Here is a 21,425-nt window from a genome sequence, read left to right as displayed (position 1 = left end):
ATCAACAGAGTATTCACAGCGTTCTCGTGCAATCAGCGGTGTGACGCAGCTGCCTGTTCATCGCAGGCCAGCCTCGTGTAATGTCTTCCATCTCGGTGGCAGTTCAGGTGTTTGCTGAAGGCAACAATAGCAGCAGATGAAAGCGCCACTCTAACCTCCCCAATCACCTCTTGTGGTGCTGCTGCTCATTTAAGGGGAAAAAACACAAAACAACAAAAAAATGAGCATTTCAACACTACGGAAATTTCAAATATAGAGGAATAACTTGCCAGAAGACACAAGATGCAGAGTTTTTTTGTTAACATATAGTGTTCAATAAGATGTTGAGCGAAAGGAAAAGTTCAGAAATGGAGATTTGGGATTCGACTTACAGATCAACAAGAAATCTTAAGTCGAGACCTGAAGCAACCTGAGGAGTTCTCTGTGCAATATGTCATTGTGAATGGTCTCCTGTATATTTATTGCTATGTGGGGTTCTCAGTTAATACATAGGGGTCAAATACTTCACTTTGCAACATTGCTTTGAACCCCGTTTACTGTGCACATCAACCCAAATATGCTGACCGGCACAGATCTTCTGTGACCTGATGAGAAAAACATGCAAATTAGTCGCATCTGTTGCATTTTATGGATGTGCTTTTGCGATGGCCTCACTTGTGCCAAAAGCCTTCAAAACAACAATTACCGTATTTTCCGCACTATAAGGCGCACCCTCAATGAATGGCCTCTTTTAAAACTTTTTTCATATATAAGGCACATAGAATAGACGCTACTGTTACGGTTGCCACCCGTCCCGTATGTGACATGACTTGTTCTGTTCTCTACAAATGTGGCTGTATAATAAAGAAATGGTCCCCGAGTACTTTATATAGTAGGCTGCCCCAGTCGTTGTTTCACTCACGGTGTTGGTGTTGCGATATTGTGCCCAACTGCTTTCTGGGTAACACAGACCAACCAACACGCTGCCGCCGCAGTCTCTGTCTGTCTTCTTTATTAACAAACCAGTTTTTTGACAACTATCCCAACATGCATCGCACGCTTCTTCTTCTACGGGGGAAAATGAAGTCGGTGGCTGCTTACCGTAGTTGCTAGACCTGTTGTGGCTCAATATTGGTCCATATATAAGGCGCACCGGATTATAAGGCGCACCGTCGGCTTTGAGGAAATTGAAGGTTTTTAGGTGCGCCTTATAGTGCAGAAAATACGGAACTTGACTATACCTTGTTATGTACAGTTTCTGTCTCAAAATAACATTTCAACAGAACACCACCCTTCAGAGTAACCTTGATTGATCTTAGCAGTTGTTGACAGCATTTAAGTCACAAGTGTTACTGCAAAATCTATATATAAACTAATAGAATCAGCGACAGGTTATTAAATATAGTTTACTCTATATCAATGATGCATCCAAATCATATCAAAAGACACCCAGAGGAAGTTTATCTTCATCTGGTTATTTTTCTAACTTGGTTTTCATAATATATTCTCCTTTGTCTGAACAGTCAATATTTTCTTCAGAAGCGGAATATGAAAATAATCTGAAACCATCAGAGGAAATGCAGACGTATTCATGAGATCCAACTAAAGAAATCATTGTCACTTTGTTTCTATTTGCGCAGATGGAATGTAAAACAGTATTTCCTTATTGGAGAGGAAGTCGAGTGTGTCATTTCGCTGTCAGTAATTTCTGCTGAGTGCTGCGCTGAGAGGCGAACTGTTACATTTAGCCTGTGGACAAATACACATACAACATTTGTTAGATTTTTCTCTCTTTTTTTCAATTTGGCTTCACTGAAGAAAAAAATAACTTCATAGAAAACGTAGCGGCCATGATTTCTGTTTACTCAGATGGTGAATTGGTTTCTAACCTTTCACTGAACCCTTATTCATTTCTTCATTTCATTTGTTTGTGTTGTATTCAGCTTCTATAGAGGCTGGAAAGTGCACGGTGTTGAAATAATAATTTGCTTTGGAAATCAATTTAAGAAATGATGTGCTCATATTCACTAATAGACTGGCAGATAATAAACAGCTCACACCCACAGTGCATAACTTCTTAATAAGTGCCTGTTTTGTCACAAATTTCACCTGCTCTCAACAGAAAAGTAAAAACAAAACACATCAATTATACATGATGGAAACAGACTTCTAAGTAATCCGAACTGTTTATAAAGAAACCTATAGATGAAATTCAGAAGATTATGCAAAACATTCATGTTTTTAATTTATTAGTGGGAATAAAACAAATGAAAGGGATTATGTTTATGACAATAAAATGTATTTTAAAAATGGTAGAAGTCTCTGATCTCTTGTATATTATCTGACATAGATATTATTGCAAATCAACTTGATTTTCTGAAACATCTTAAAATCCCTTCTTTTAACTACACCCTCATCAAGCTCCTTTTTAATGTGACGTTTGATAAATATTGCCATCATTTGCTCACAACAAATGTCAACTTGAGTCATTGACAAATCATTTCAATTCAATTGTATTTACTTTTATAGAGTACATTTGTAACCAGTTTTTGTAAAACACTGCTATTATACTTCTTCAAAAAAAGAATGATTTAGCATAAAAGCTAAAGGTTTATGATATAAAAGCTTTCCTGTGGATTTATTGAAAATGTGAAAGCAATGCTGTTCACATCGAAGCACTTTATTGGAATAGAAACATGTAGCCAGGCAGTAGCGAGCAGAGGGTTTCTAGTGATTGTTGACATCTGTTACATATCCATGCTGTTCCTGAGGTCGGGCTGCAGATGACTTGCAGGGATGAATAGCTGAGCGCTGAGTGGATGACTCATCTGGTGGAGTGATAAGACATCCCTCTGATTTCTCATTAACCGCCACCAGCCCCATCGGCTGACTCTACACTAGTCTTATTTTGACCAAATCCCCGCAGCGTATGTTAAGGTCACTGCAGAGGCGAGAAATCCCGACACTCTCTTTTCTGAAAAGCTGATGGTAATGTGTAATATTGATATAAATTTGTTCTCAGCGCAGATTAAATTTCTCGCACATGCTGTGGTTTGAACTGTAGCCCTTAAAGCCAAAATGCAGCTGCTCTGTTGGGCCTTTTCTGTGAATTATGACTCAACATTTTGCACCAATATGCAGAAATAAACTAGATAAAACACAGTGCAGAGGTAAAATCTTTACCAGAGTCTACAACTAACTTACAACGCCACATAGATGCTTCTATTCAGAACTACTGATAGGAACTGAACACTATGACCACATTACACCAATACTGGCTGCACTTACTTCCAGCTGAGTGCAGTATTTAAATCCATCATCAACAGCTGCATGAAAGTTTTTCACCAAAATATCTGTTTGAATGTCAAAATGTAATGAGTTGCTGCCATCTGACTGGTTAATTTCCTATTTTTTGTAAACCAGTAGCTGTACAGGTGTACCTAATAAATAAGCTAGTGTGTTGCCACTTTATCTTTTTAATATTAGAACTAGAATTGTGAATGAAATATTGCAAAATAACAGAAAATTCTAGCATTAAAGGCCAAAATAATTTCATGCTGATTCTCTTTAAACCACCAATAAATCAAACTGATCGTTCATCCCAAGCCGCAACAAACGCCGTCATCGGACAAAAGAGAAACTAATTTCTCACAATATCTTTATCAACGAATGGCCCTCTGTGCACTCAGTGTTTATGAATAAATTATAGTTGGACTCAGGGTTTTTACTGTTTTTGTGTGTGTTTTTTTTAATAGTGGTGCATAATAAAACTGGCAAATTCAGCAGTTGTAAAAACATGAAGTGGACTCTTCAGCTCTTTTTGAAATGCCAACCGTCACAGATTAAAATCCTCTTAATATGTTAAATCACCTCCAGAACTCGCATTTAGAAAGAAGTTCAGCAATTCTGCATTTCAAAGGTCCTTTTAGTTATAGGAATAATCACTCTGAAAGCATTTTCTGGTCTCAGTGGTTAGACTGACAAAAAATAATGCTATTAATGTACAGTTGGGATGTAATGGAAATATGGATTTCTATCACAACAAATGTTTAACAAGAAAAAGAATAATAACTTTATGATAAAAGATTTTTACACACAAGAAACATCACTCACCTGGCAATAGCTGCGTTTCCATTACAAATGAGTGAAAATCTTTGTAGATATTCCTCTAATGTTGAAAAATCAATTTTGATTTTGCAATTGCTGTGCTTCTGTTAAATAAGTGACAGTGGAAATCACACTTGAATGAGTTTGTTTACGTAATAAGTCATTAGTTGTCTTTTTCATCTTTTCCTCCAGCAGTAACATTCAGTTGTTGATCACGCGACTCGTGATGCGATAAAAGAGTTTCCATTGCAAGGGGGCACATAAATCCCTGTAAAGTACAGTCAAATTTATGTTTGCAAGGAAATAGCTGCAAAATTGTGATTAAACATTTCCGGTCCAATTGTTGCCACAAAAGCGACCAGCACAATTTTCCTCCACCTGAGGTGGTCAAACATTTGGAGACTCAATTCTGGAAACATGTTGTCAGTCTAAAGGACTCCCTCTGCATCCCTGTAGAGTCTTTCACTTCGCCCAGTTGGTTCCTACCCCATTATGGTTGTTGTATGGTTGACCTTTACATCCTCACCTCGGCTGGAGTCTTATTGATTTGCTCCTAAAGGGAAAGTTAAACCTGTTTTGAGTTTGCTCCCTTATTCCCCACAGAGTTTCTGGGAACCATCCAGGGTCTTTATGCGCAGGATTTCCTGCCCTAGCATCTCAGATCCATAAGTAGCACATATTGTGCCGGTGACTATAGTGTCCAAATGATAAAATTAGCTCCTACATACAACAATAATATGCATATTACTGTTCTTAGAGGGAAATACTTTCTTTCATTGACCTTTCTTTGCTGCCTTTTCATTGACCACATAATTCCACAAAATGGAATTCCGAAAATAAATTTGCTTAATCGAAACATGCCAACTCCAAAATTTTTGATAAAAAGTTTTTTGCGCTAGGATGAGGTGGTTTTTCAATTGTATCGAAATTTGTGTATTTTGCAACAGAAACACTTTTTTTGCATCACACAAGTCATGTGATCAACAACCAGATGTTACTACTGGTGGAAACAACAAACAAGACGACAGGAAGTGGTAGCTGGATGATGGTGTGGCATGTTAATGACATATCAACTCAACAAACATGTTTGTGTCATTTGAATTACATTTTTTATTTAATGGAAACACTGCAATTGCGAAATTGTGTTTTTGTTTTTTTTGCTTTAGTGGAATATCAACAAAGTTTTACACACATTTGTAATTGAAACAGAGTTACAGTATTCCTTTTTCCATTATGTGGGATATAAATATGCAGAAATTCCTCAACAGCTTTCTGTTCTACCTCCTCAGGGGCTCAAACCGATGGACCACAATGGACTCTCGGATCCTTACGTCAAACTGCACCTACTGCCTGGAGCCAGCAAGGTGAGTGTCATCACTGCTATTGACTGTATGTCGTCTATCATCCCAGTTCAAAACAAACAATCAGTGTTTGTTTTGAGAAACTTTGTGTTAAAGATGGATGCTTAGCAATCAGTCAGAGGTTCTTCTTTGTGTCCAGTCCGTTTTTGTTGTTCGGGGTGAAACACATTCTGTTTGGTTCTGATTGGCTGAATAAGTTTGGTATATGTCTCCTTAACCATTACCAGTATATACCTAACCCTAATCTACGCCATCATCAACCCGAACTTGTTTCACACAAAATCTCTAAATCCCTTGACCTTAAAACAAGGTTCACTGTTATGACCAGGCTCTCCTTCGTAAATGACCCGACTGTTCTCATAAGGTTAGTAAATATGCAGTCCCAGAAAAGGTCCTAAATAGGTCACAAAAATGTGTATACACACACTCTATAATACACAGATGAAGCTGGACGGACGGACGGATAGATGGCTGGATGAACAGGGAGAAAATGTCTTGGACATTCTAACTTCAAAAGTTGAAACAAAAGAAAAGATTTAACATTTAGCAGAAACCATTAAAGATTCTCTAAAATAAACTTTGTTTCTTCTGCCAGAAAAAATGTAAAACTGACTAAATCTGCTCGTGTAGACATAAACAGTCGAGATGACTCAGTGGTTGTTTTATTAGCGACAGCAAATTGTCTCACTTTTATTGCACCAGACAGCAGTCTTTGACGACTCTGTTAATCCTGACACAAAAGATCCTGAAAATGATTAAAATCGACAAGGCAGCTTATTGAAAGCCAAAGATGTCTGATTATCCGTCTACCTGACTCACATCTCCTCTTCCTCTCAAGCTTTTCTACGTCCCGCCATTGATTTGAGCTTTACAGTTATTTGTATCATGTGTAGAAAGTCAAATAACTACATGCGTAAGATCCTTATTCCTTATTGATGGGTTTCTATCCCACAAATATTACTGAATATTTTCAGCACATGGTGCAGTAATCATAAAAAACTGTATCAATAAGCATATATTTACAGGCATTCCTATAGATTACAAAATATATTTTTCTGAATAAAAGTCTCTTCTTCAGGAAAAATGCTCTTCTGCTTTCAGTAGATGTTTCACACACGTATCTGTAAGCAACTATAACTTTTTAAATATTTAACCTTTTAAGATATGAAAATCACAAAGTGCTTCACAACAAATCAATAGAGCAACCAGTTAAGACACAAACTGCAGTACTTTGTTTTCAACCTAAAGTGTATTTATGAAGGGGATGCTTTTGGGCAAAGGTAAAAACTTCATGTTCAATTATTCAGTCTTTGTCTTTCATCCTGAAATTTTCAAGTTGCAATCTGCAGTTCTGTCACCAGAACGGTGACTGACATGCTCCAAAGGTCTTATTTTCTATCTTTGATCAGTTTCTCAGGCATAAACATGGATGCTTCTCCATTGATTATGACACCATTTTGTCTTATCTGCCCTCATAATGAAGACGAATAAAATCCTCAAAATGAAGTAGCATAATTTCACATTGAAAACATAAAATTTGTCAGCGGGTGTGATGTTGTGCCATCACAAGCATAATCATGTGGGACTTTAAGTAGAACGGTGAAGTAAACATTCCAGGTGGGTCCGGTGTAATAAAGCAAAGCATTGTGGGACTGTTGGGTACAGCAGAGGATATGTGATGCTGTGGGGCCTGTTTTCCTACCAAGTTCCTAGAAAACTAAGTTCTTGACATCATTACATTCGTGCTGATTGTGCAGGAGGTTCTACTAATGCTTTTCAAGGATGTACAGTTATGTAATTGTACATCTGTTTGTAGCCATTTTCATGTGTCAGTGTAAATGTTGAGTTGGGGGGCATGGTCAGCAGCAGTTGATTTGGATTTAAAGTGACTGGTGGCCCTAAAACAACCCATCCTGAAACTGAGCAGACTAAAATCTCATTATCTAGAAATTATTTTGTGTAGGTAATGTAATGAACATGTTTATGGTATAATTCATAGAGCTATTTTAACCTGTTCAAGGAAGCATAATGGGTCACGTTTTAAGTCAAATTTCTGTCTGTGCACCACAGGTTTCAGCTGCAAACAAGGATAGAAGGACACTTTAAATAAGCGGAGACTGTTAGCTCTCTGCAAGCAGAGGGAAACACTCATCATGTCTGTCACCCTTTATTGTTGCCTACAGGACTTTGTGTCTCTGTGAGTTTTCCAGGCAGCATTCTGCTCAAAAGCAGCAAGCAGAACATAGTGTTTTTGTCGGCACATCTAATTTAAATAAACCCTGGGTTGCTCCATGTGTCCTGACACTGACGGGGGGCTTTGAGGTGTCACAGCTCATTTTCCAGAGGTGCACAAATGTAATAATTAGCAAGGGTGCACAGGTAGACGAGAAAATCAGGAATAATCTATTCAGAAAGAGTGTTTCAATGAAGCTATAGTGCAATTATTCCTCTACCAACAAGTCTGTCTTCTGCTGCTTTAAATCAAACAGATCCTCTGATTTAATCTCTTGGTGTTAAGGCGGAAATCTGCCAACTGTATACATCATCTGTGATGATCTCCCTTCTTGCGGGAAGGATTTCTGAGTTACAAGAGAGCAGATTGCTGCGTTTATTCACCACACATTTTAACAACGTCATCCTTCCAAAGAGAAAATGTATTTTTTTTGCAGTAATGCAACAATTTACCTGAGAAAAGCCCTCACCAGACTCATCTCTCCACTTTACAATTCTACATTCAACAGTTTGCATTGGACTTTGTGATTAAAGGCTTGGATTCTATAGAGAGCAAAGAGTGCCAAATGACAATAATTTGTGAAATAATTATTTACATGTTATTCATTGTTTAAAACTGGAAATAAATACAAAAATAATATCTTAAATATTGAATTAATTATATTTGACTGAATATAATAAAATATAGTGATTTCATGTTAAGAAATTTATTTTACATTCTTGCGCTGAAACAAATCATGACTGTCAGCACACGTTAGCAAATCTACCACAAATCCAGTGTTTTTCAAAGTGGAGGCCACGAGGGGGCGCTATGGAGGGCTCAGCAAGTTGAAGGGAAAATAAGAAAAACAATGCAAAAATTTAAAAAAAATTGTCTAATACACTGTTTAATCGTAAAATCAAATCAAATTTTCAAAGATTATTTCTCATTTGCACTTTTATCAAGATTTTTGCATTTTAACCTAGCATAGCAAACGCAAAATGGAAAAGTTTCTGACAAGAACTGACCATAGCTGTTTAAAATCAGAAAGTACGAGGTAGCTGTTATGCTAATCAAATGTAATAATTGTGGAGTAATGAATAAAATTGAGAAAAAAACATTCTCTCCAAATTTTGAAGATTTGCAAAGGGGGTTCCTTTGCCAGAAGCTAATGCTGCTTGTGGTACCCTACTCTAATCATTCCATCCTAAAAAAAAAGAAAAGAAAAAAAGAACAGTCTACGTTAATAACTGGACCTAAAAAATGAAATATGAATTACATATTTGGCTTTCCATACACCCAGCTCTTTGATGACATATTGTGTCGTTAAAGGCAGTGATTGATCCTCAGTCCTTTTGTTAGATTCTTCTGAATGAGGCTCAGTTTCTGGAAACATGCTGCCGTTTTACGTCAAGCAGCTTTCTGACAGCAATTTCATGTCCTTTTAGACTCATAGCAGCTGTAATCATTCAAACCAGAAATGCACAGTTAGAATGAGTCAAAGGTTAGCTTGAAACAAACAGTAATTATCCTCTATGAGCCACCACCACTCAGCCAAACACTGACTTAATATTGCATCTACTTTCTGGAAGCTCTGCTTTCTGCATGTATGAAGAGAAAAAATAAGAGGATCCTTTAGAAACGTCCTTGCTCTTACAAATGCACTAATAGTTTCTGCCATTTGCTGAAATGCTGAAGGTCAAGATGTACAGTTTTAGTCTGGCTCTCTGCTGCTGCTCTTCTTTCCTTTCCCCGCTGATAAAGTGGTGCATCTTCTGTGAGGCGGTGTCATGGCAACAGTGTCAGGACCCACAGCTTGGAAATTAACTTCCCAAGCTCGTATTAATGCTCCTTTTTACAGTTTCTGACATGAAAGCAATTATTGCCTTGATAGTTTGAAGGACAGGTGTTTTTATTTTCTCTCTCGTTTGTTTTTAATTTATTCTGGGGTGTTTCTGAGTATTTCTCTGTGTTCTGGTGGGTGTCACCACTAATGCCAACCAAGCTCCTTTCAGCTCAACACAAATAAATTTGAGTTGTCATGGATTCTTGGACCAGTAAGTCGAATAAACCTCTCCATGACGGCCTGTTGCAACTTGGATTTGTCTCCTGTCTCAGTATGAGGCCTCACGGGGGCCTTTGCACATTCTGCCGGCAAAACACGATGCTATCTCCTTCCTGTCAACGTTCCCTCAAAATAGTCATTAGGCTCGGTCAAAGAGCCTCATTAATGGCCAGATGTAGAGGTCATAAGTTCTGTTTGCGTCCTAATGAGAAGTGACGTTTCACGCTCTGCTGCGAAGCCAGATCACAGCTTCATCACTTTGAAAACCACAATGAAACACATTGAAATGCTTGTAATTATTCCAGATTAAGCTCTACTGACAGGTAACATTAAAGTTAGTGGTGGGACTCGATTGAAGTTTTTAATTGAGTTAATTGCACGGTCTGTAATTAATTAATCATATTTTAACCAAAAGCTACCAACAAAATAAGCAATATTTTCAATTTCAAAATTACCTTTGCTGCTAAAGTATTGAATTACTAGACATATGAGCTCAACATCAAACATATTGTTTTTTTGTTTATCTTTTATTTAGGTTATTAAGTCATCAGATTGCTGCAAAATGTTATTATACCCATTCAGCTTTGAAGTGTTGATCATTCATGGAACTTATTTGAACAAATCAATATTTAGAAATGTAGACTGTGGACTTTAGCATTGTTGATGTGATGCTGATCCATGTTTAGCGTTTAGATGCTATTTCAGGCTAGCTTCGCTGATAGGCTAGCTCCTTTTAACACGACGGTCTTTTCAGGCTTTGTTGTCTATCGCTGTTGTTTGTAAATGTTGAATGAGTGTCTGATTTACGGTGTACCAGAAACATGAATTACCAAGGTTCCAGCTGGAACTTTTGAATGTAACAAAAATACAAATAATTGTGTTAAAATGTTTAATGCATTGAAGTCTTTGTAATTAATTAATCAAAATGAAAATCTTAAAAGTTCTGACCTTAGCTAAAATACAAATTTAGCTAGGGCTCAAAAACCTTGATTTTTAGTGAAATCTCAGCTTTCAGCAACTATTCAAATAATGTCATGTGGAAACCTTTTTTATAAGTGCAAATGTGCATTTATTCATCTAGATGGGATCTGCATTTAGTAATAGGTACTGAATCCGTTCATCAATATGGTGAACGGTTGGCTCGTGCATGGTGAGTGCAGGTCAGAGGTCATACTCAGATGTTTGTTTTTTTTCTTTGATCAATTAAATTGCCTTCACAATGTATTTTGAGCACAAAGTTGAAAATGTCTGCACCTCTGCAACAGATGGATAAGTGTGTGAATTATGATTAGTCAAAATGACAGATGGCCTTCAGATATTTCCATCCTCGTTTAAAAAAAAATAAAAATGGAAAATATTTGCAACCATTGACATACTACCAAAAAAGTCAAGTTTTTATTTATTTTTATTTATAAAAACATCCTCCCACTACACAATTATGCTCAACTTTGTATTGGTTTCTCATAATAAATCCCATTAGAATGTGGATTTGAATGGCCTTGAATACTTTTACTAGGTCATGTGTAGTGCAGTTTCCTGGCTTGTAGAGCTCACTCTTTAAAACATTAACACCCAATAAAAGCCAGTATTGCCATAAAAAACTTAAAAAAATAAATAAAATAAAAAGCCATGGAGCAGACTGGCACTGTGTTTTTTCTACTTATAGGCTGTGATTCCAACAAATGAGAACATATTAACAGCACCCATGCAAACATAATTATATCAAGCCCAGGGTTTATTGGATTTAAATGAAAGTTGCTTTCAGGAGCCATTATGGTGTTTAAAAGTATCGGATTGTGTATTTGTGTTGCTCCTCAGTCATCCAGGAGGATCTCTTTAAAGTGCACCTGTACATCAGACCTCCCACACGTCTTTTTTTAGCTTCACCACTGCAGCACCCGTCTCAGATGTAAGGGGCTTTTAAAATTACAGCTAGTTAGAGCAGAGATCTCAAAGTCAAAGAGAAAGTACTGTAGTAATTGGCTAGAGAGCAGCGCCTTTTTAGCCTCCACTGCTGGAGCGATTATGACACCAGTTGTTCATTTGCAGCATCACCCTTCGCCTTTGAACTGCTGGTGGAGGTCCAAAACTGGCTTCTTGCTCCAGATATGAATTCATTTTTTATTTAACACCTTGCTGTCTTTCCGTGTTGATTGTGTTAAAGCTCTGAACCATCAATAGCTTCTTTGTTTGTTGTGCAAATTGAAGGAACAAGGCTTAGATATTTCCCTGCTGTAAAATACTTGATTTAGTTGATTGCAGTTCAGCCAACACTTGTTAATTGAAATCACCTGGGCTGAAGCAAGGAAACCTAAAACACACAGAGCATTGTGCTTCTAGGACCAGGGTTGGGCTTTACATGATGAATACATACAGACGATAAGCAGGAAACATTTTATTTTCTCAAATATCTTCATCAAATTCATCAGCAATCATATTTGAATACAGACTAAGATTAATCATTATTCCAGTATTCCAGTTTCATACTATTGATTTCAGTGTAAACTAACAGTTTTAATTGGAGTGAATCACAGGCTTTTCAATTAATCACTACCCAAAATTAATTTAAAAAATCATATCAAAACTTCACAACCGCCTTTTAGTTTGATTATAAAAGAGAAATGTTATCTACATATAATAGCATTAATTTCATTTAGGTAAATTCCACTGGCTTTTCATTTTGGACTTTGCCTGGGTTTTTGGAAGATAATCCATTCCCCCATTAGTTTTGAACACAGGCATTAATACTTTTGCAAGGCAGCAGTGAGATTATATTTGCATGCACGTTGCAAGACGTCACGCAAGGACCCTGTGGAACATTTTCCTGGAAGTTAAAAAAAGAAATATTGGCAGCATTTCAATGACTCTGGGGATGAGCTCTCCTTAGCTGTCAGGCGAACCAGTGTTCAATCATGAGCATTAAGTGGAGGATGTGATTTGTGTTTCAGGCGAATAAACTCAGAACCAAGACCCTGCACAACACACTCAACCCCGTCTGGAGCGAGACCCTGACCTACTACGGCATCACCGACGAGGATATGGTCCGCAAAACTCTCAGGTACGCTCAGCATCAAAATGACGATGGTGATAAATATCAAAGAAAAGGCAAAACTACAGAATTATTTGCAAAAAACAAGAAAACAGATGGAGTTAGTGGGGAAAAATGTGGAAGTTGAGAAGGGACGTAAGGGGTGAGAAATGATCAGAAATTGCAGTAAGGAAGGAAGAAAATTCAAGTAAATCACAAGAATTAAATTAGGAAGGAAGAGATGAGAATGAAGAAAAGAGACTGAAAGGAAAGAATCAGATTAAACCAAGTCAGAAGGAAGAGAGGTAAAGTGGCATAATTAAAGAAAATCACAGGAACTGGGGAGATAATAAAAAAGCATAAATGCAGGAAGTCTAAGAAGAACAAAGGTTTTAAAAAGTAAAAAAAAAAGAGCTAAAGAAAACAGATGGAGGCAGGAAAGCCTAGAATAAAATGTTTTTATGTTTCTTCTACAGATTTTCTTCTTGCCCCTGAGAATAAATAACAGTTGTACAGTGTTTACTTAACAACTGCCTGTTAGGTCCATAAATGGACAAAGTTCCTGTTTACCCAGTTGGTTTCTGCAAGATCCAAACCAAAATAAGCAGAATATTTTTACTTTCATACTCAAGTGGGAGGTTTAAATGTTTTTTAGTATTATTATTATTATTATCATTGTCTTTCTTTTCAGTAACGACACATAAGAAAAAACTTGAAGCCAAAACCATTTAACTCCCTGTGAACATTATGGCACATTTATGTAATTTAAGTGTTATTTCACCTCCACTGGCTCCCTTCTTTGCACCAAAGTGTTAACAGCGTGCAATCAAGTGGTGGAGGAAGGTTATGCAACCATATGCAGAGTTTTTGTTTTAGATGGAGCGAATACAGATAAGTATGTCGGTAGTTTGCCTAAATATATCTCTTCTGTTGGACACATAAAATCCTGCGATATTCTGACCCGAGTTGGGTCACATAGTGAGACAAACATGCAGCTAATAATTACAACATGAAAATGAAAACTGTTATCCCCATAAAGCAGGTTAACTCACATCACTTCACTAGTTAAAGACCAGTTTCCCTACCTTCACAATGCTCCAAAATAATGGAAAATCTATTTATTGTCAGGCTGTATAGAAAAAAACCGCATCTTAATGGAGAGTCAGATCAACATCCACGGCAGTAATAGAATGAATGGAAAATATAATGGAAAATAAAAGTATAAAATATGTAGTGGGGCTTGAAAAATGCCTTTCATTGAATAAATCATAAAATAAATAGTTTAAAATCACAATTAAAAACATCCGAATGCTTAAATATTACATGTGGCGTCCCACAGGGTTCAGTACTGAGCTCCAAGCTTTAAATGACACATAGAGTGAAGAGTAAGCAGTTTTTGCAGATGATCCAACCGTGTTTTGTCCTGGGAAAGCTTTAAAGCAGCTCTTGGAAGTTGTCAGAAAAGGAATCAATAAGCTTACAGATTGAAAATAAATTATAAATAGATGTAATATCCATTAATTTGTTTGCTCATGATTGATTTGAGAACGAGCAGTAAAAACAACAAAAATATCCAGTAGTGTGGACATGCGCACACATACATATACATATATATATATTAGGGTTGCAACTAGCAATTAAATTAGTGATTAATTACTCTATTTGATTATTTTGACAATAAATTGGATAATCAGATTTAAAAAATTGTAAATTCTGCTTATATTTAATTTAAACACTTGTTTATTTTATATAATATTAGAAATACATTACAACCCCTGTGTTCAGTTTTAGATCCGTTAAACTTTTCAATTAATTAGTTATTAATACATATTTATTTATGTCTTTTTTGTTCCATCTGAAGAAGTTAGCGTTTGACAGAGACAGGCTGTTGCATTTGGGCAGCCGATGTAGTTTCTGACCCTCAGTGATTGACTGCTGCTCTTATTGGCGCCCTGCAAACACATTAGTGTGTGTTACTGGTGATTTTGTGTCGCACAGCATCAGAATCAGCTGAAATGTTGCCGCTCCGAATCACAACAGCGATCTGAAGCATCAGCATGCGTGAGGCGTGATCTGGTCAGCCATTCCAGTGGACTGCACTCCGCATTCCCAAATAACACAACTCATTTATTCCTGCAAATTGAAACATGATTTCAACACGACCCCTTCCCGCTATTATCAGTGCTATTATTGATATTGAATGTCTGATTGCACAACATCCAACGCAACCTGTGGCCTTATTACATTATGCCATCGGGCGTACAAAGGCAGCATGTTTTTTTCTTTATACGGCTGCTCATTATGCAGAGAAAAGCACTTGAAACAAACAGTATTCATCTACACGAGCCTGAGTGTGAACCATGTCATGTCAGGGCAGAGAGCGCTTACACAGGGACCGCTCTCTGCATTTACTGGAGGCACACTGTAGATCCGCTGAGAGCTCCGATTATTGGTTTCCATTATAACTTTAATGAAATGCTGAAGAGGAATATAGATCCCAGGCTGAAAAGTGAAACCAGAAGCTCACTGTTCATCTTTTACCGCTGAGTGATTTCTACCTGAATTCAAACTTTCATACTTTTAGCAACCAGAGTCTCTGATTGTGTTGTGTTGATCAGTAGTTCTTTAGGATGAAGTTCTTTTCACTGATTTTCTCTTCAGTTCTTAGAACATAGTCACTGATAGTTTCAGTAGCTTGGCAAATCAGCTGATCAAGTCGGTGCATTTAGGCATCTGGACGTGGTGAAGAAGTTCAAACTCAGAATCTGACATTTTAGATTGGATTTAAGAGACTTTGAATGTGGTTTTGTTGGTGCGCTAATAGAGCAACTTTTTTGTTCATCACTTTAGCACGTTTTGCTAACTTTGAAAGCTCACTTAGCTTCCTCCTCAATTAACTTTTCCTTTTAAATTCTAAAAGGGCTAATTCCCTTGGCTGTTTTGTCAACAAAGTTCAACAACTGTGTTGAAATTTTTGGTTATTGTTAGACATTTACATTCATGCTCTTACTTTGAAGTCTGTTCATGCAGCAGTTCCATTTCCTCTCCTCACATTCTCTTTTTTTAATAAACTTTGAGGAAGTGGCGACAAATAAACCAATGAGATACACCAAAAAATACAACATGAACATTCAAACATGGCTTTTAATTAAAACCTCTTACACCCTAAGGGGTATAAATAAATTTCCGCCTGACAAAAACACACAAAAGTAAATCACTTATAGCCTCACAGCTATTAGATTTAATAAGAAACTTTTGGTACCTCTGTAAAGGTAAGATGTCATAGAATGGTTTTCTGGTGTCAGCACCATTGTAGCTTTGACCCTGCCTGAAATATTAGGGACAAAATACAAAATATTTTGCATTTTTTTAACCTCGCCAAAATTTTCTTTGAAATAAACATTGAAAACACTACCAAAATAGTATTTGTAACACAAAAAAGTAGTACAGACTTTTAAATCTAAATGTTGTGTAAAAGTATACCAAATTTGGACTCAATCAGATGAATCATATTTATTTTAGAATGGTATTAGTGAGAAATTTCTTAGGCGGAGAGGCCATTTTGGCACATTTATCCAAAATGTCACCAAACTGTGCCAAATGTGTTTTTTATATCAATACTGGGGGTTTGTTAAAATTAAATAGCTTATTACCATCTAATGACACTTTCTACATATAATATAACCATTGGTCATGACATTTACCCCATTTATATGCAAAATGTACCATTATGCACAGTGTAATATGTATAATAATGATGATGTGAAAGCTCTTTCTTTGACTCCAAATAGAAAACTTTTATTGAAACAAGATAAAACAGTCAAAAATACTTTTTGAATAATTTAAAAGAGCAAATAAACAATTTTGAAAATCCACCACCACCATCACCACCAAAAAAATGGACATCTTACCTCAAAGAAGGTGAAGAATCATGAGAGGTGGGGGGAGGTTCAGCGTCACCTGAGCTTGATGGCTCGGCTTCCACTCGACTATAAATAAAAATAAAGTATTTGAAGAATTAGAGGTTTATTACAAAGTAATGAACCAAAGTAAACATGAAATCCTTACTAGTAAAATAAAACATATTTTAGTAAAACATAAATAAACAAATAACCACATGGTTTTACTTCCTGCCGTTATTACAAGCATATAATCACTGAAATAAATAAATAAATAGAACCAAAACATCAAATATATTGTGTGAAATTGCGGGGGGAAACTTACACATCACCGAGATCAAGTCTGTCAGCTGTGTCCTGCTCTTCCTCTTCCTCCTCGTCCGAATCCCACCAGCTATCAGAAGATTTAGCTCCACTCGTAGCAAATCGAAAAACCGTTGTTGTTCAAAAGCCTTCAAAAGCCTCTAAATCGTCCAGTTTCTGCTGCTATGATCGATTTATCATAAATAAATCAAAACTGAACTCACGGAACCGAGATAACTCGTGCTCAGACTCCCGTGTACCACACGTGCTTATGCACCGAGAGCCACGGAGAGCGCACCGAGAACGCGCCGAGAACGCATAAATTACGCACACATTTAGATCGGTTCCGGAAAATACCTCATGATTTTGCGTAGCCGACATCTTGTGCCATACTCTGAGAGTCTTTCCACTCTCACGTGAAGCCATAAAATGGCCGTGATGATCAGCTGATCGGGTGTTTTCCAGGCAGTTGCGTCATCGCCCGAGGACCTTTAAATCTCATCAGCTGTTTTTAAATAGCTCTAAAATCTTAACATTTTGGGCAAAACCTTTATGCGGAATAGTTTTTGAAAGACTAAAGCCTCTTTTAGCGGATAATAAAAAAAAAAAAAATTTAAAGGCACGCGGAGCCTTTGTTTACAGAGCGAGCTGAGGTCACGTGGCAGCTTTACCCACCCGTGGGTACCTCGGGCTTAACAGGTTTAAGCAAATACATACAAAAATTCACATGTATGAATTATTTTGAGTCGTTTTGTTGATACTCCACCCGTAATTTGATGCAGAAACTGACATTTGTGATCTGCATGATTTCTGACTGAAGTCATACCTTCGTCATTTAGACAAAATTAGCAACTGATCAGCAACCTGATTGCTGATCAGTTTGCAAACTCAACAATTTTAAGATTGTATGCCTCTTAAACCAACATCTCAAACCAATGTCTATCAGTTTCCTTTTTTCATAGAATATTGAGATAAATATTCCTAAAATGATAAAATCTTGTGTATATTCATATTTAAGTGCATAATATTTGTTCTGACAATAATGTTTAGATCTATTATTCTATTTCTTTTGATGCAGTTTAAGCCTTATGGGAGATTAAGCTCCCTTATGAAGCTAGTTGACCCCCTGCTTGTAGATTAGCGTTGGAACCTGATTTCTATCTAACCAATAAATGTTTTTTAAGTATACAGTCATGTATTAAAGATTAGTATTGTGTTTATTTCTAAAGTGTCTCAAAACACAAATCTGTTAAGTTGAATGTCTCACAGAGTGATTTAATTCAAGCATCGTGTGAAGGAGAAAAAAGAAACAGAAAGAGATGAATAATTGATTTGATCTTAAATGTTTACGTAATCAGGAAGATTTTTCAATCCCAATGAAACAACTTCTCATCAAAAAATCTATCAGTGAGTCTTATTGCACAATTTACACATATAATTATCCCATCATTTCCTGTCACCCTGATTGGGTCTGACAAAGCGCTTCTTGGCAGATTCACTGCAACACAACTGTGTTTCATCTGGAATCCTGAATAATCTATTTAATTGAAGCTGCAAAGCATTAATGTGTGCTTCACTGTATTCACCTTTTCCTCAATATTTTCTGGTCTCTCAGGATCTCAGTGTGTGATGAGGACAAATTTCGCCACAATGAGTTTATCGGGGAAACGCGGATTCCCCTCAAGAAGCTGAAGCCCAACCAAGTCAAAAACTTCAACAACTGCCTGGAGAAACAGTTGCCAGTAAGTGTACAATCCAACTCTTGTATATGTTACTGGGGGGAAATAAAACAACATGTCACATATTGTTTTATGTCTTAATTTTTAAATCTCTTTAAAAATCAAGAGTTTTAAAGGGGACCATTTATGCAAAATTCATATTTTTCAAATTTTTGTACTTCCATTTGGGTCTGATAAGTTAATGCTTTTTGGTGTCTGCAAAAGTTTCAAAATCCTCTGGAATGTTAAGTTACCAAGCAACCTCAGCCAAGCCCAGCCTGTTACCTAGCAACCCCAGTGGAATTCCTGCGCTCAGGCATTTGGTTTTACCTCTGTAGTCACTGTACAATGGCTGCTGGAAAAGATGTGTTTTGTTGTTGATTTGCCTCCAAATATCACTTATTGCATTCTTGTTGGTTGTGCAGGAAAAGTTTCAATAAACTTATTGAAACAACGACACAGTGAATGTGTGCTGTAATCAAATCTAAAGGCAGTCCAATGAAATAAGTGTGTGACTTTGCTGGCAACTTTTTTTTTTTTTTGGTCAGGTAGAGTACTAACATAATATCTTATTGGAACAGCAGAAATTAGCACGCTGCAACATCACAAAACCTTACCAAGTATTTTTGGTCTAGTTTCTGGTGCAAATATATAACTTACATGTAACTTTTTAGCTAAATTTAAAATCTTGATTTAGCTCAATAATTCCTTAATACTGACTTTTAAAAAGTACCATTTCCACTGGCACATTATTTCACTTGTAACAAGACATTTTTCCATGTTATCAGTGAAATAATCTAATAATTATTGATAAAAAAAAACCCTAGTGTTTCTTATACTAGTTTAAAGAAAGAAAATGACTAAAATGTTGGTAAAAAGCTACTAATATTACTTTTGTTTTATTTCAAGTATACTAAGACATTTGCAACAGAAAGTAGACCAAAAATACTTTTTTGTTGTTGCAGTGCAGTATTCAAACTAATATATTCATCTGAAAGATTTATTTTACAGATAAATCTTTCAGAAGTAATGTTTCACCAAGACTATTATTAATATTTAAACATCACTGGTGCCCAGTTCAGTTGAACATGCCTGTTCTGGTTGTTTTGCAGTACTGGGCTCAGTGGGCCGTTCTTTAGACACAGATGATCCAGAATTACACCGCATTAATTACAAACAGTGTGGGCAGTTTCACAAGGGTATTCAATCACAGTTCAATGACACTCCACTCCACTCTGGTGCTCTCACAACACATAATCCACTCCTGCACCCCACTTATTGGCTCACTACCTGGTGCTTTAATCTGCTGTGGTTTAAATTAGGTTCTGGTGGGATACAGAGCGCCTCCATTTCTCTTTCCACTAACCAGCCTTCTTCAAACTAAAACTGGATTCTGAAAATGAGTCCAATTGGTTAGGAGTGTGCATAACAGCATTAATTTATCATCCTTCTAAAATATTTTTTGTTTTCCAGCTGAAGGGACAAAATGTCCCACATGTGGACCAGTTTTGAAATGGTCTGACTTTAACAACATAAAAACCTTGCATTTTAACAATGATCAGTGGTACAACGGCGTTTTATGGCCATTGTAGATAGAAAAAAAAGAAGCGTACAACTCCACCCGGAAATTCTGAAATTTTGAGAATAATCTCAGGATGGATTTTTTAAGAAAAAAAACTTTCTGAGTTTCAAAAGTCAAAGATCTTCAACCTTAGAAATTCTTTTCTAGCAAATTTGACTTTTGGAACTCAGAAATGTCCAAGCTTCTTTCAGCAAAATTTCTGAGATTAATCTAAAAATTCTGAGTATTTTCTGAGTTTTTGACTGAAATTTTGTGGGAAAAAAAAAAAAAAAAAACATAAAAAAAAAATCTTTGACTTTTGAAACTCATAATTTCTTCTTTTTTGGGGGGAAAATTTCTTAAATGTTTTTGGTGGAAATGTACTCCTTTTTTTCTGTCTAAAATGGCCCTGACACTCAGTTGTAGTGGCAAACAGTGCATAAAGCAATGACAAAAGTCTGAATTTACACTTTCCTCTAGTAAGCTGCTTAGCAGTGATGTTTTCTGAAAACTTAACCCTCAAAATCGATGAGGAGAACTGCAGTGATCGAAGCGTCTTGGCAGTAAGTAACAAATAAGACAAGCCATAATCATTGTTTTCTCGCTGTTCCCTGACAGAACGGTGGAAAATGGTTCATTATTCTGCAACCAGTTATTGGACGCTTCAGTCAAACGCTGCCATAGTTCACAAAGAAGACAGCTAAATCAGAGCTCAGCAGTGGACAAAATGTCTTCAAGAAAAAACATAAAACTGTTTAGTTTTTGTTTATGATGCCAGCTGAAATAACCTGACAAAACGGTTTAACCTTACATCATAGCTAGAGGTGTAGCGGGACACAAACATCACAGTTCAGTTCCCTTCAATCAATAAAGCAGTAAACAGAAAATATTTTTTCAATTTATTAAATTAACTTGATTTTATTGTGTTTGAAAGTCTAAAAAACATGAAATGTAGAAATGATGGGAGGTTTGGTTGGATTTCTTAAAAAAATAAATCAGCACAAACAGGCAGAGCTTGTGTCTGGATTGATAGGTCATAGTTTCCACAGTCAGTGACGATCTGCTGGTCCTGGTCCACTGGGTTTTCTGAAGTCGCAGTCAGCAACAAGTCATTTCAAAGTGCTTTACATCATAAAAACATAACAAAATAACCAATTATAAAACAAACATTAAAATGATCAAGAATCATCAA

At 36.6% G+C, this 21,425-nt stretch overlaps 1 protein-coding gene across 2 annotated transcripts in view; it reads left to right on the top strand.

The window, feature by feature from the left end:
* The window catches only part of doc2b (double C2-like domains, beta), a 116,041-nt gene that overhangs the window by 72,340 nt on the left and 22,276 nt on the right, over window positions 1-21,425 (top strand). For both annotated transcript variants that reach the window (XM_008428512.3, XM_008428516.3), the window contains 3 exons: window positions 5,376-5,450; window positions 12,673-12,782; window positions 18,570-18,696. In XM_008428512.3, coding sequence (XP_008426734.1) covers window positions 5,376-5,450; window positions 12,673-12,782; window positions 18,570-18,696 — 312 coding nt within the window. The remainder of the gene's footprint in view (window positions 1-5,375; window positions 5,451-12,672; window positions 12,783-18,569; window positions 18,697-21,425) is intronic.

Source organism: Poecilia reticulata, chromosome 14, assembly GCF_904066995.2.
Source record: "Poecilia reticulata chromosome 14, P_reticulata-male-v2, whole genome shotgun sequence".
NCBI lineage: Eukaryota > Metazoa > Chordata > Actinopteri > Cyprinodontiformes > Poeciliidae > Poecilia > Poecilia reticulata.
This window is presented reverse-complemented; position numbering and strand designations above follow the sequence as displayed.